Source organism: Prionailurus bengalensis, chromosome A2 (genome assembly GCF_016509475.1).
Source record: "Prionailurus bengalensis isolate Pbe53 chromosome A2, Fcat_Pben_1.1_paternal_pri, whole genome shotgun sequence".
Taxonomy (NCBI): Eukaryota; Metazoa; Chordata; class Mammalia; order Carnivora; family Felidae; genus Prionailurus; species Prionailurus bengalensis.
The window spans coordinates 104,766,965-104,780,399 of record NC_057348.1 but is presented as its reverse complement, the minus strand read 5'-3'; the positions used below and the strand labels follow the sequence as shown (position 1 = coordinate 104,780,399).

The following is a 13,435-nucleotide window of genomic DNA, read 5'->3' as shown; positions in this document are numbered from 1 at the left end:
TCAGGATTAAATGATACAGCTAAAATATGCAGACAAAAGCAATAAATAAATATAATTTCCTAAGTACCTCATCACAACTCCCCCAACTTAAAGAACCACAGTTGTTCCTAAAATATTATAGTTTTACTAAAAAATGAGTCATTGTTTTTTCATTGCACATCTGAAACTCCTAAAAATTCTTAAGGGGCTTCCTACGGTTTTCAGATTTCTTAGCTTACTAATGGTGTGGACCTTGCTATTTTCTCAAGCTTCATCTCTACCACTTTCCAACAGCAGCATTTACTTTAGGCAAAAAACCGGATTCCAGCCTGTTACTCTCATCTATGCACATACTGTTCCTTCTGTCTTAACGGTCTACCTCAACTTTTTCTACTTTTCTAAGATTCAGCTAATGCTTCATCTTCTTTGGAGCCTTCCCTAATTCCATAAAATAATTTAGATTCTACCATACTCTGCTCTCATAGTACTCTGGAAATACCTCTAACAGGTAAGACAAAGGTACTGTAATCACAAGCTTACATGTCTATCTCCTCGATAAATTCATTAATTCCCTTATACCAAAGATACTTTTGAACAATTTGTATCCCAGGCCTTAGAACAGTGACTGATTTCACAGGTACTCAATAGGTGTCTAGGTTGCCGTCCAATAGTATTTTTCTCTTCATATTTCATTCTGAATACTTACTATCGCTATGTATTTAAATTCACTCCTTTTTCCTGAAGTGTCTAATTTGTTGTTAACTCTTCCCATGTAGTTTTCATCTTATTCAGATATTGTAGTTTTCATTTCTAAACATTCTATTTGGATCTTTTTAAAATATCTTCCATGTCTATTCTTAAGCCCCATCTCTTGAAACTACAGAATATAGTTAAAATAAGTATTTCACTGTCCTTGTCAAATGCTTTCTTCTATGCCATTTATTGGTCTGTTTCTATAAATGGTCTTTCCCATTATGGGCTCTATTTTTCATCTTCTTTTCACGCTTGGTAATTTTTAATTGGATGACAGACTCATATATTTTACCATGTTGAATGCAGGATAGTTTGGAATTCCTACATATATTCTTGAGCTCTGTATTGGGATATAGTTGAGTTTCTTGAAAAGAATTTAAACCTTTTGACATTTGCTTTTAGGTCTTGTTAAGCATGAGTACTGTAGCTTTTAATCTAGGGCTAATTCTTTCTGTTACTGTGGAAATAACCTTCTGAGTACTCCACCCGATTCCCTCTGAATTATGAGATTTTCCACACTGATTGGTGGAAACTATCCCTGGTCCTATAGAAGCGTTAGGGACTGCTCCCTCTGTGTTGTTTTGTATGGTTCTTCCTTCAGCCTCAGGGGCTTTCTTCACACATATACACTGATCAGTACTCAGCTAGACACTCACAGAGTACCCAGTGGTAACTCTCTATCCTCTGGTACTTTGCCCTACTAACTGTGGTCTTGGCCTCCAAGATTCCCAGGACCATCTATCTCCTCAGTGTAGGGGTACTGCTAAGCTCTGCCTGCTCTCTTTCCATTGTACTGTGATCTGATATCTTTTCCTAGACAGTAAAGTGGTACAATCATAGGGTTTACATCATTAGCTTTCCCTTTCTCAGATATCACTGGCCTGTACTGGCTGATGTCCACTGTCTAAAAATATTGTTTCATTTATCTGTCCAGTTTTTTAGTTGTTTCAGACATAAGAATAAACCTAGTCCCTATGATTCCATCTTTGGTTGGAAATGAAAAAAACAAATTTATTTGATTTTGTACTTGTATCACTTTGTTTTTAGGCTAAGAATCTTATTCCCTAATGACATTAGTACATAATTACTTATCTGCTTTACATAAAGAAGTTCCAAAATTACACTAACATTACTCCTAACAATGCAGCTACTGAGTACAGTTTAAGCTTTTGTTGGTAGTTATCTTTGTCATTTAGAACACATCTTCCTAGACACTGACAGTCAAAGTGCAATGTTTTCAAGTCACTTAAAGTGATTCTTTCATCTGCAGTCATGCCAACAACCGGATATACAGTTAGAATCATTTGTTTCAGTTTGTTTCAATTTTTAGCATTTTTTAAATTTTACTTCCAATTTCTAAACTTTTAAATTCTTTTTAAAAAAAATGTACATGGTTGTAAAGTTCAAACAATATAAATACATACACATACACACAGAGATCTCACGTGCTTACCTGTTCCCTCTTCCAAGTTCCCTCCCAAATTCTGAGAGTAATCAATTGTATTAGTCTTAGGTTTATCATTCCATTGTTTCTCTCTCCTTCTCTGTATGCATGTGTGTGTTTTCAGATAAAACCGTACTCTAGATATGAACTGTAGTGAAATACAGAGTTCTTCCTTTTCCATTTTATCATTGTATAGATGTAGCGTGACTTATTCTACCCGAATCCTATTATTGGACATTTATATTACTTCTAGTCCTTTGCTATTATAAAACACTGGCACAGTGGATAAAAACCATACTTTATTTGACAATGATCCTCAGGAAAACATTTTCAAAGTAGAATTCCTGAGCGAAAGGGTAAATGTGTTATGTAATTTTGCTAGATAACATCAAATTCCCTTTCACCAAGGTATGGATGTGGTCATTTCACACAGTGTTGCCAACAAAATACACTGTCAAAATTTGGAGCCTGGCTGATCTGATAGATAAAAAATGGTATTTCAATGTTTTAATCTGTATTTCTCTTATGATCAAGACTGAACATCTTTTCACATGTTTTAAAGGACATCTGCATTTCTTTCTTGTGGATGAGCTGTTCATATCTTACTTTTTGTTTGGTGGTGGCCTTTTCCTCTCAAATTGTGAAACTCCTTATACTGTAAGGATATTGGCCATATGTTTGTGGTAACGTGCAGACATCGCTTCCCAGTTTGCCATTTATATTCTGGCTTCAACTAAGGTTTTGTTTTCAACCTGTAAAAGTTAACCTATACTTTGTCAAATTAATTAATCTTTTCTTTCCTCGCTGGATTTTGAATCATACTTAGAGAGTTTTTTTTTCATCCTAAGATTATAAAGGAATTAAGCCTAATTTCTTGAATATGCATAACCATCTACATAATTTATAATAAAGGGTCACACTGACTTTTTAAAATTTTTGGTTCATTTTCTTTCCAATGATACATATTTAAATATGCTGCTCTACTGATTACTTGTTTGGAGCACTGTGGTCAAGAAGCATGCCAATCTGATTTTCTGTCCCTTATAAATTGATCCTTTTGCCTGGGATTTTTCAAAGGGTTTTTCTGTTTTGTTTTTTTACCATCAAAGTCCAGTACTTTCACTAGGATGGGTAGCACACAATTTAAAATCATGGCGTGTCTTTTCAGTATGTAGGTTCATGTCTTGTTTTACCTCAGGGAAGTGTTCTCGAATTGAGTATTTAGTGTTTGTTCAGTTTGATTCCTTTGGTTTTTCTACAGGGGCTTCAATTACATGTTTGTTCAATCTTCTTTCCTTGTGTTCTATACCATTTTACCTTAAATACTTTTCATTAATGTGTCTGTGTTTTCATTTACTCCTTTGTACGTTCTATATCCTTCGCCACACTTTCCATGGTATCAGTTTGCACTATGTTCTTTCAGTCTTGTCTTCATATCTGAAATTATTTTTTTCTAATTCTTTCAGGGGTTCATAGTCTTATTTCACGTCCTCATATTGTTTAGTCATCTCACTTCTGAGCTTTTCAATTTCTGACTCATGCTGTTCTGTCATAGCTTCTATAGGCTTCTTAAGTTACAGTTTTCATCTGTTTTTCTGATATGTTTCCATGATCTGTTAACATTTTATTTCAGTTCACTTTCTTCTTCTTTCTTTTTAACTGACTTTGTGTGACACTTCACTGCAACATTTTTTGTTGCTCGTGTTTAAATGAGATGTTTTTGTACATTTCACAGAAGCTTTCCATTTCCGTGAGGATGGGCCAGGGTGGCTTTCCTAAACTCCATCCTCTGTTGTAATAAAGTTGTTTGTTTTTTTTTAAGATGGCCTGTTTGTATGTCCACTTCTATGGTTCTGAGATTCTCTCTCTAGTTTTTGAAACTTTCCTCCTTTTCCCCTATTCTTTCCCTGTACAAAATGGATCTAATCCCCAATAGGCTTTTCCTTAGGATATGTCTGTCCTTTTAGAAGAGTTTTTGGTGAGTTTTCCTAAGGTCTTTGAGGGCTCAAGGTGGTCTAGTTCCTTCTGATCTTCTCAAATCCCCTTAGTGAATCTCTGTGGCCTCTGTGTACCTTTTCTGCCCTCTCTCCAAGGTACAGGAAGTGGAGGCCTCCCAGGTTATTTTTTGACAGGTTACTCCCATAAGTATTTGCTGGAAGTGGGATCCTCTTCTTTTTGGGTACTATGTATCAGAGCATTTCCTTGGTATATCAGGGCTCTTAGGACCTTCTGCAATTCTTTTTGTTTCTCTTCACAAATTCCCCACAGCTGCTAACACTTTCTGATCCTTGCTCTGTCTTCATTCTAGGGTGAGTAGGAGAACCTTAACACTCATTTTTGATGAAAATGTTTGTGTTTCCTACTGCTATTCTAGGTTTGTCTGTTTTAGTAAATAGATTTTTGAGAAAATTCAGATGCTATGCTGCTTTGAAGACCTTACCCCAACCAGGAATCCTTTTTTTTTTTTTTTAAATAATACAAAGCATCTAATGGCATAATTTAACAACCTGATGACATTTTTCATTTTAATAGTGTTAAACTAGAGTAATTACACATAATTCAAAAAGCAAAGAATACAAAAAAATTTGCTATTTTCTTATCACTTACGTCCTTCTTGGCCTTAATCTCTGATCGCTATATGGAATCAATGCCACAAGCTGGTTTTCTTGCCCTAAAAGTAAAAGTACATTTAGAAATGTATTAACACTATTAATTAACATATAGATTTCTATCTAAGTGTGGTTTAGAAAGATCAGACTACAACCTAGCTCTCATCTCATTACTTTAGTAAACTGCTCTCAAATCTTCAAAAATTATCAAGTAGACATTGAGTTTTAAAAGAGGTAATTTATCTTTCAGAGCTTGATGTCTAGACAAAATAATACAAAGAATGAGGAAGAGTAATCTTTTTACTGAAAAAAATCTAAAAAGTACCCAGCTTTCAGAAGACCTGAATTCACCAAGACTTCCTTCAACTGTGTATTTTCCACTTAGATTCTGATCTGGGTATCTGGATAAGGGCAGAAGAAATAGCGCTACCTTGCTGTCCTGAAATCACTATAACTACAGAGGTTCCTACACTATATTCTTGAAAATCAAAAGTGACACACAGAAAGTCTCATGCTTCAAGAGCTTACACAAAATGAGCCTTCCACAACTCATTTAGGCCACACATTGTCTGCATTATGTGACTCCAAAATCCATCCTTTATTTCCTGGGTTGGGCTATATCCAGATTTAACAGATAAGTAGATCTTTAATATGCCAATTTTTCCAATCTCATCAGAACTAGGCTGTTTGTAATAACTCTTAAAGCACTAGAGTCACATTCTCTTTTTTTTTTTTTATGATTATTTATTTTTGACAGACAGAAAATGACAGAGTGTGAGCAGGGGAGGGGCAGAGAGAGAGGGAGACACAGAATCCAAAGCAGGCTCCAGGCTCTGAGCTGTCAGCACAGAGCCCGACGCAGGGCTTGAACTCAGGAGCCATGAGATCACGACCTGAGCCGAAGTCGGACGCTTAACTAGCTGAGCCACCCAGGCACCCCATAGTCAAATTCTCTTTTAAAGCTTCCTGCAATGCTTCCATTATTCCTCCCTGCCCCTTCCACAACTCTCTCCTCATTTACACTACCTCCCCACACCACATTTAAATATATATTTCATACACATGTCTTTTTCTGTGTGTACACATATCCCGTCTTGTTTGGTGGTGTTCATTTGGCTAAACTACAATCCTGCTTAAAAGTAACCTTTTAGCTCCTATGGTGATATCCATACAGCTAAATATTAACAGAGAAAAACATACAACTATGCTCACTGGCTTCATTTATATCACTAATCTCAAGTGGCCTTTAATGTCAGTCATCATACATTACCCAGGTCACACTCTTAATCTGACTCTCCAAAACCACAATTTCAGACTTCAACTTTGTCTTCAAATCTCCAATAGCTCCTTCCCTATCCTCACTCTTAGCTCATCATGTGACAAAACAGAACTTACACAAGCTCCCACCACGTCTATGCACCTACCTGTCTCTGTGTCCATACACTCTACATTCTCTCCTATTACAAAGAGTAAACTACAGGTGCTCCTCTGTAAGAGCAGCCCCCTGCTCTTGTGTGCTACATCTAATAATTCTCCCATCTCCTGCACTATCACCTTTTTTTCCTCTATGTTATCATTCTCATCAGCATACAAATTATTCACTCCATCTTTTAAAAACTCCCTTTCCTGACTCAGAGCACCCCTCCAGCTACCGTCTCTATTCTTTGCTTATATATATATAGTAAAACTCCTCAAAAATACTACTTTCTTACTACATAGCTTCACTCCTCCTATGCACTATTGATCCCACGCTATACGTCCTATATGCAACCTGCCACAGCTGCCCTTTTAAAGGTATCCAGTGGTCTCTATCCACATCACCAAAGCCAATGGTCAGTTCTCACTCCTTACATTACCCGATCTATCAGTAGCATCTAACAGTTGTACACTCTCTCCTCCTTGGTACAATTTCCATTTATTTCCAGGACACCACAGATACAACGGAATTTCCTCCTTCTACTCTAGCTGCTTTTTCATTGTCTTTGCTAAATCTTCCTCCTGTCACTGAGTTTGAAATGTTGAAATGTCCCAAGGTTCAGCATTAGGGTCTCTTTTTTTTCCATTCACACTGATAAGCTTGGTGCTCTCATCCAACTCAGCTTTAAGTACCACCTGTATTATGATGACTCCAGCCAAGGCCTTGCATTTGAATTCCAGACAATTACAACTAAGTCCCTACTAAATAGGTCCACTTAGATGTCAAATATGCATCTCCACACTTACATCTCTAAAACAGAACTCCTGATCTCTCCCTGGATATACACACTCAAACCTTCTTTTCTCCGTTTTAATTAACGGCTACTCCACTCTTCCAGCTATTCAGACAAAAATACCTTCAGAGTCATCCTTGACTTTCTACTATCCACAATCCACTTCCAGGCTGCCAAAAAAGCCAAGTGGTTATACCTCAAAATCATAACCCGATTGCCAGAATGGTCCTTTTTTTTTTTTTTTCTGTCTTAGCCTAAGGCACTAATCCCTTCACCTACAAAAATCCTTTTATTCTGTATCAGGTACTTTTCCCTGCAATGATAAAGCCAACACATTGAAAGGCCAACTCATAGATAAACTTCCCCAACCTAATGCATTGCTTAGAAACTCTGGTATACCTTATGTGGACACTGCCCTTCCCTCATGGTTTCTCCAGGGTTACCTATCAACTTCAACCAGGCAGAAAATGAGGATGGCACAAAGTATTTTCATGATTTCTACTGTCGCCACTTCTACTAAAGTTTGTGTAGGCTACAAACAACACATGAAGATTACTCCCTTCTGAATTTCCCTATGATATGCCACCAACTGATCCCCCCACCCCCCCGTATGACCCATCTTCATTTACCAACCGTTTTCATGTAGTTCCTCTTAAAAATAACTAATTAGGGCATGACTGGCTTGCTATTATTCTTTACATCGTGAACTAAAAATATTAGGTCACCAAATTACTTAAATTGTTCCTAGTGCCCAACGTGACTATGACCAAATAGGACTAAAACTTTTCAGTCAAAAGACACTGCATATCTAGTATCACAAGGGGGAAAGAAAACAATACTAGACGTAGAGGGGTGGTTTTCATTACTGCTTTGTAAACCTGAATGTGTTTATGGGTTTTTTTTAAATGTTTGTTTGTCTCTTTGTGTCCGTTTAACTGAAGATAACTGATACACAGTTTTAACTTTAATCCTACAAGTTTTTAAAACACAACGGGCTGTGCTTTGATCTATGGGTTTGCTATCATTACAAATTCATTACAAATCCAGTGCAAATGCCTGGAATAACTCTTTAATGGAAAAATAACACAGTAACACATACCCCTAGGAATTCTTCCTGTTCCTTGACAAGTGGGACAAGTGACACTATCTCTTCCTGTAAATTCCACATACGGAAACTGAGAGACATCTCCACCTCTTCCATCTTCATTATGGACTTCATTATTAACCAGTCCATTCCTCATATTTTCAGTTGATGTGACTCCATCATAAGCATCTTCTTTATTTGAATGCAAAGGCAAATGAGAAAAAGACTTTCCCATGTCTAAAGAAAAAGAAATATCTTATGATAAAATCAGGGTAAAAGTACGTACACTCAAGAACATTATGGGATTTTTATACCAATATAATTAACATAGAGCAAACTTCAAGGGAATATTCAAATTACTTTTTGGATTAGAATTATATTTAATCAGGGTAACAGTTGAAACAAGGGAGCCAAGAGTCCGAAGTGTTTTTTTCTAACAAATTATTATAAAATGGTATCATATGAGACTCATGAAGAGAATGGGCTCTCAAACATTAAAATTGCACATAAGTTTGCACTTTTTAAGGTTCTCTGAAAAGAAAGCGGTCTTCACTAGAATACAACAAAAACATATTGTACCTTTAAACGAATTAGCACGAAAGGCTAAAGATGTTTTAGGCAGATTATGACTGTTATTATATTGGATCACCTGGTAAGTTTGAAAGAAGACTTTAACCACCTCTTGTTCCTCCTCAGTCTGTACTTTCTAGGTGCTTAAATTCTTCTTTCCAGCTTATCTCTTCTCAGGCAAAAGACCCTGAGGGCCAAGCATCCTGTGATGGTAAGCAAAACACGCCCTTCAAGCAATGAGGGCTTTCCAGACCCCAAGACAATTATCGATCTGGACTTACTGGCTACCTGCACGTACCCATCCACCTTTGTCCCACATTTTCCTTATATAAACTCAGAAGTATTTTTAGCACTTTGGAGACAATCTTTGTGACATTAGTCACGGTCTTCCCATGCTGGCCTCACTGAAATAAATTCTTCTCTTGTTTCGCTACCACTTGTCTCTCTGCCTTTGGATATTGTTAGTGGTGAGTGGTCGAACCTCGTCAATTTGGGACCCTTGGAACCAGGTGCTCTTGTACCCCTAAACCGTGGTTCCAAGTCAAAAGCAGTACTTTTCTGGGGCGCCTGGGTGGCTCAGTCGGTTAAGCATCTGACTTCGGCTCAGGTCAAGATCTCATGGTCCTTGAGTTCGAGCCCCAAGTCGGGCTCTGTGCTGTCAGTTCAGAGCCTGGAGCCTGCATGGGATTCTGTGTCTCCCTCGCTCTCTGCCCCTCCCCCACTCACGCTCTGTCTCTCAAATAATGAATAAATGTTTAAAAAAAAATTTTTTTTAATTTTTTAAAAAGTAGAAGTAGTACTTTTCAGCCTTTTAAAATTCATGCGCTTTTTGATAAATAAAATCCACAATCCTTCTCATTCTCACATGTCTAGCTTGAAACTTTTAAAGTTTCAACAAAAACAACTCAAAACCAAATCCCGCAGATTTGTCTTTCATTCAACAGTTGACAGAGTTGAAATTTCAAAATTACGTTGAAACTAATATCCCAAGATATTTAACAGAATTCACCAATACAAAGCAACATTTAGAACAATGAATTTCAAAACTTTAGGGTGACAGTATCAAAAATAACATGGGTAAAATTTAAATTTACATTTAACATAAACTTAAAACCAAGTAAGAATAAGTGGTAGTACCTACATACATACCATACCTATACAAAATCACCTCCACAGGTACATAATGCAAGAGTACTGCAGTTGAGTCATACAATTTTCAGGATGAAATGAACTTAAAAGTCATATAATCCAATCTGCTGACATTCTCAGGGAAAATTAATAAAACGGGAAAGCAGAATTACAAATAACGTTTCTGCTCTTTCCAAATTTGACCATTTATCTTTTATCAGTTCCTAAAAATGTATTATTATAGACATTCATACAAAGAGATAAGCATGTCTTTTAGAAATTCTTGATTTGAGTAAGGAAAACTGACACTCAGTAATTCAAGTTATAGTATAATATGGAGAAAAGTTTACTTTTTAATACTGGCATGCCACCCACATCCTGGGATCATTCAAACATAGTATATACAGCAGGATAAAAAATATTCACAACCAGATCAATTTAAAATTGTAGAAAAGATGAAGGTGCTTATTTTCACTATTTTACTATTTTAAAAAATCTATGTACACATTATCCATGTAAACTGAAAAACATAAATGATCTATAACGTCCACAAATGCATCATCTTCTCTTGGCTTGTCTCAGTGACATTAAACCCAGGCCAAACCAATTTGCCAGTCACAGGTGGTTCAGGGGTGAATTAACATCACTATCTCCACACACTGACCTTGGGACCTGTCTGGAATATCAGTTGAGCAGGGATCAGGGGCCTCAGCAGTGTGGCCACCGAGCCATCCTTTCTGGGATCTTAGCAACAACAGGAGTCTTAAGATGTATCCCAAAGAATCCTTTGGGGGAAGGGGGGTGGGCGGACAGGGAGGCACAGAGGGCAAGATCAAGTGGCTCTCAGTCTGGACCTGTTTTCTTTCTGTATCTAACAGTTGTCTTGATGAGTCTGCCTCTGACAAGTGTTTATTTCAGCAACGCTAACCGACAAGCACCAGACTTAGGCACTAGGTATCCCCGCCCTCCCTACTGGATATTCCTCACATCAAACAGTATTTAGCCACTTTTATTCCTAAAAACCCATTGGTTTATGAAGAGGTGCTACACCCCCCTTTCTTTTCCCTATATGCAATGTTTTCATCGCAATCTCTTACTGAAAACCCAACATGGATCTAAGACTTAGCAGAGAGAGGGGGGGAAAAAGTACAGCATTCCATCCAATCTAAATGGGTCGTTTTCTTCTATGATAACGAAAGCCGGCACCTTTTGTAAGCTGCATAAACAAAACACAGCACACAGCCTACTCTGGAAAGGTTAAAGATAAGATCAAGGCAACCGTGCAAAAAAAAAAAAAAAAAAAAAAACACTAAAGAGCAAAAGCAGGGGGCACCTGGCCGCACAAGGTGTGGGAACCTGGAATCAACCCTAGGCAGGAGACTGGGTCCGGATAGGTGGTGACAAAACACCGCCATTATCCAACCCTCAGCGCCCCCTGGGTCGCTGGGCTGGACTGGCTCCCCTGCGGCCTCCCCCGTTCTACCTCTTTCCTCCCGCTTGACTCTTCCCAGGACGCCTCCGCTGGGCTCTACTCCGAAAAAGGGACCGAGGGCCTGCGCGTTCAGATTACTCACCGGCACGCAGAGCGCTGCGCAGTCCCGAGCTGCTCCGGCGCGCACTGGCCAGGGAATAGGGTCACGGGGTCTGCAGTCCGGCTCGCTGGGGCTGGGACTACAGGCCTACAAGCGGCGGCCGCGGATTCGGAGCGGGGGAGGGGCAGCAGACCGACGGCTTTGGCTGAGGCCTGGCGCTGCTGCAACCTGCGTCCGCGCCTGCGCAGAGCTCTCTCCTAGGAGGTGTGTGACCCAGCAGTGCGCACGACGCATGCGTCTTTCCTCCCCCCTGCTAAAGTCCGGAAGGGCAACTGCTATGATTGTGCACCCTCCAGGTTATGTTACCTTGGTCTCTCTCAAGTCTTGAAGGTAAAAATTGGCCGCTCTCGCCCTGGAAAATTTAAAAATAATAGTACTTCCTTTTTCTTTCTTTCTTTTTTTCCTGTCAGGCCTTTTCCTTTTGCAAAGGGGGAAAAAAAACATACACTATCTACATCAAACCCTCAGCTAAGAAGCTTTCTATCCACGCCTTGCGAGTCGTCCGTGATTGACACTCGGCGACGCTGGGAGTAGGATAAACTGGTTGGTAGACACGCGTCTGACAGCCGAAAAGTCACATCATTTAAAATTTAGAAACTAACCCAGTAGAAGGAAACCAAGCTTGGCAGGAGCCCTAGTTTTGTTTGTTTTGGTTTTGCTTGTGTTTTGCACATGGTTCACCGCCCTCCACTCCCCCTCCTGCTCCCTCCCCCTTAAGTACGTGGTTACAGCAGGATTAAGATCCCAGCCCAAGTCCCTGTGCTTCAACTTATCGCTGTGGCTTGGGGCTACTGTCCCCAACGTCTCAAAGGCTAGGTTATCTCCTTTGGAAGATGAGAATAACAATACAATTGCAGACTAGACTCGCTGCCTTCAGAGAATTTAACGTTTAATGAATGTTACCTATTGTTACAATCACGGTCACAGCATACATAGTAACCAAGAAAGGAAGTGACAGTGTTTTATTTCTCTTCTGACGGGATCAGTGTGTTTAACTGGTGGAACACTAAGATGTAAAAATAAGAAATATAAGTCAAAATAATATGCAATTTAAGATTTAAAGTTATTACATACACATGTGAGCCAATAAGCCTTCTCAGCCAATGTTGGGGAAAATGTAGTTTCATAACTTTCTGACAGGCATTTTAGCAATACATATGAAGAGAATTAAACATTTGGGGACACCTGGCTGGCTCAGTCGGAGGAGCCTGTTGACTCTTTAGCTCCAGGTGGTGAGGTGGTGAGTTCCAGCACCTTGCTGGGTGTAGGGATTACTAAAAAAAAAAAAAAAAAAAAAAGTTTTTTAAAAAGAGTATTAAAACTTTTAATTTTCACATTCTTTCGCCCAGCAAGCCCACCCTTTGGAATTTTTCCTAAAGCTAATGAGAACTCTCAAAAGATTTCTGTACAAACTGTGTTCATTTAACTTAAATGCCCAATAATGGGGCATTGATTAAATCATTCAGCCTCTCTTATTTAGCCAAATCTTTCTCAAAGGTGGAGGAAGGGGGAGGGGCTGGCATCTTCCACTAACATCGTTTGACTTTTCAAAGTAGCTTGACTACACAAATCAGAATCTTGGAGACCCCCTCTTCCAGTGGCAAACAAAGATACACAACAGTATTTTGTATACATTTTCAAAGGGTTCACAGATTTTCATAAAGTCCGTCCATTAAGACCACTGGAAAAACCCTGGTTGTAAAATGACAAAGTATTAATGTGGCAAGAAAATGGGTTATAAAACCCATTTAGATAAAAATGGTTGTATGTAGACCTAAATCAGTACAATACCGGTGTTACATTTTCTCGTTCGCAAAAGTTGTTTTAGGAAATTATAATTATGAATTAGAGATAGAGGATTCAATCATGGTATATTAATACTAGGTGACCCACATTTCAGAAAACTCTGAACAGATTCATCCTCTTTTCACAACTTTTTAAAAAATTTCCTCAATTAAAAAAGTATCATCGTTATTTAAATTGGGTTTAACATTTAAAGGAATGAGTTTTAAATTTTATTTATGAAATGGGACACCCATGATTCTGGCTACAGGGGTTTTTCAGAG

General features: G+C 38.5%; 1 protein-coding gene across 5 annotated transcripts in view; it reads right to left on the bottom strand.

Moving 5' to 3' along the window:
• The window catches only part of TMEM106B (transmembrane protein 106B), a 29,966-nt gene extending 18,381 nt beyond the window's left edge, over positions 1 to 11,585 (bottom strand). The window contains exons 1-4 of one of the 5 annotated variants that reach the window (XM_043588983.1): positions 11,352 to 11,559; positions 8,759 to 8,852; positions 8,095 to 8,316; positions 4,784 to 4,847 (exon numbers count right to left, since the gene is read on the bottom strand). In XM_043588983.1, coding sequence (XP_043444918.1) covers positions 4,784 to 4,847; positions 8,095 to 8,314 — 284 coding nt within the window. In that variant the 5' untranslated portion in view covers positions 8,315 to 8,316; positions 8,759 to 8,852; positions 11,352 to 11,559. Of the gene's footprint in view, positions 1 to 4,783; positions 4,848 to 8,094; positions 8,317 to 8,758; positions 9,275 to 9,803; positions 9,906 to 11,260 lie in introns of those variants that run through there. The other 4 variants (XM_043588985.1, XM_043588981.1, XM_043588982.1 and 1 more) reach the window with 4 other exon arrangements.
• Between the last annotated feature and the right edge of the window lie 1,850 nt (positions 11,586 to 13,435).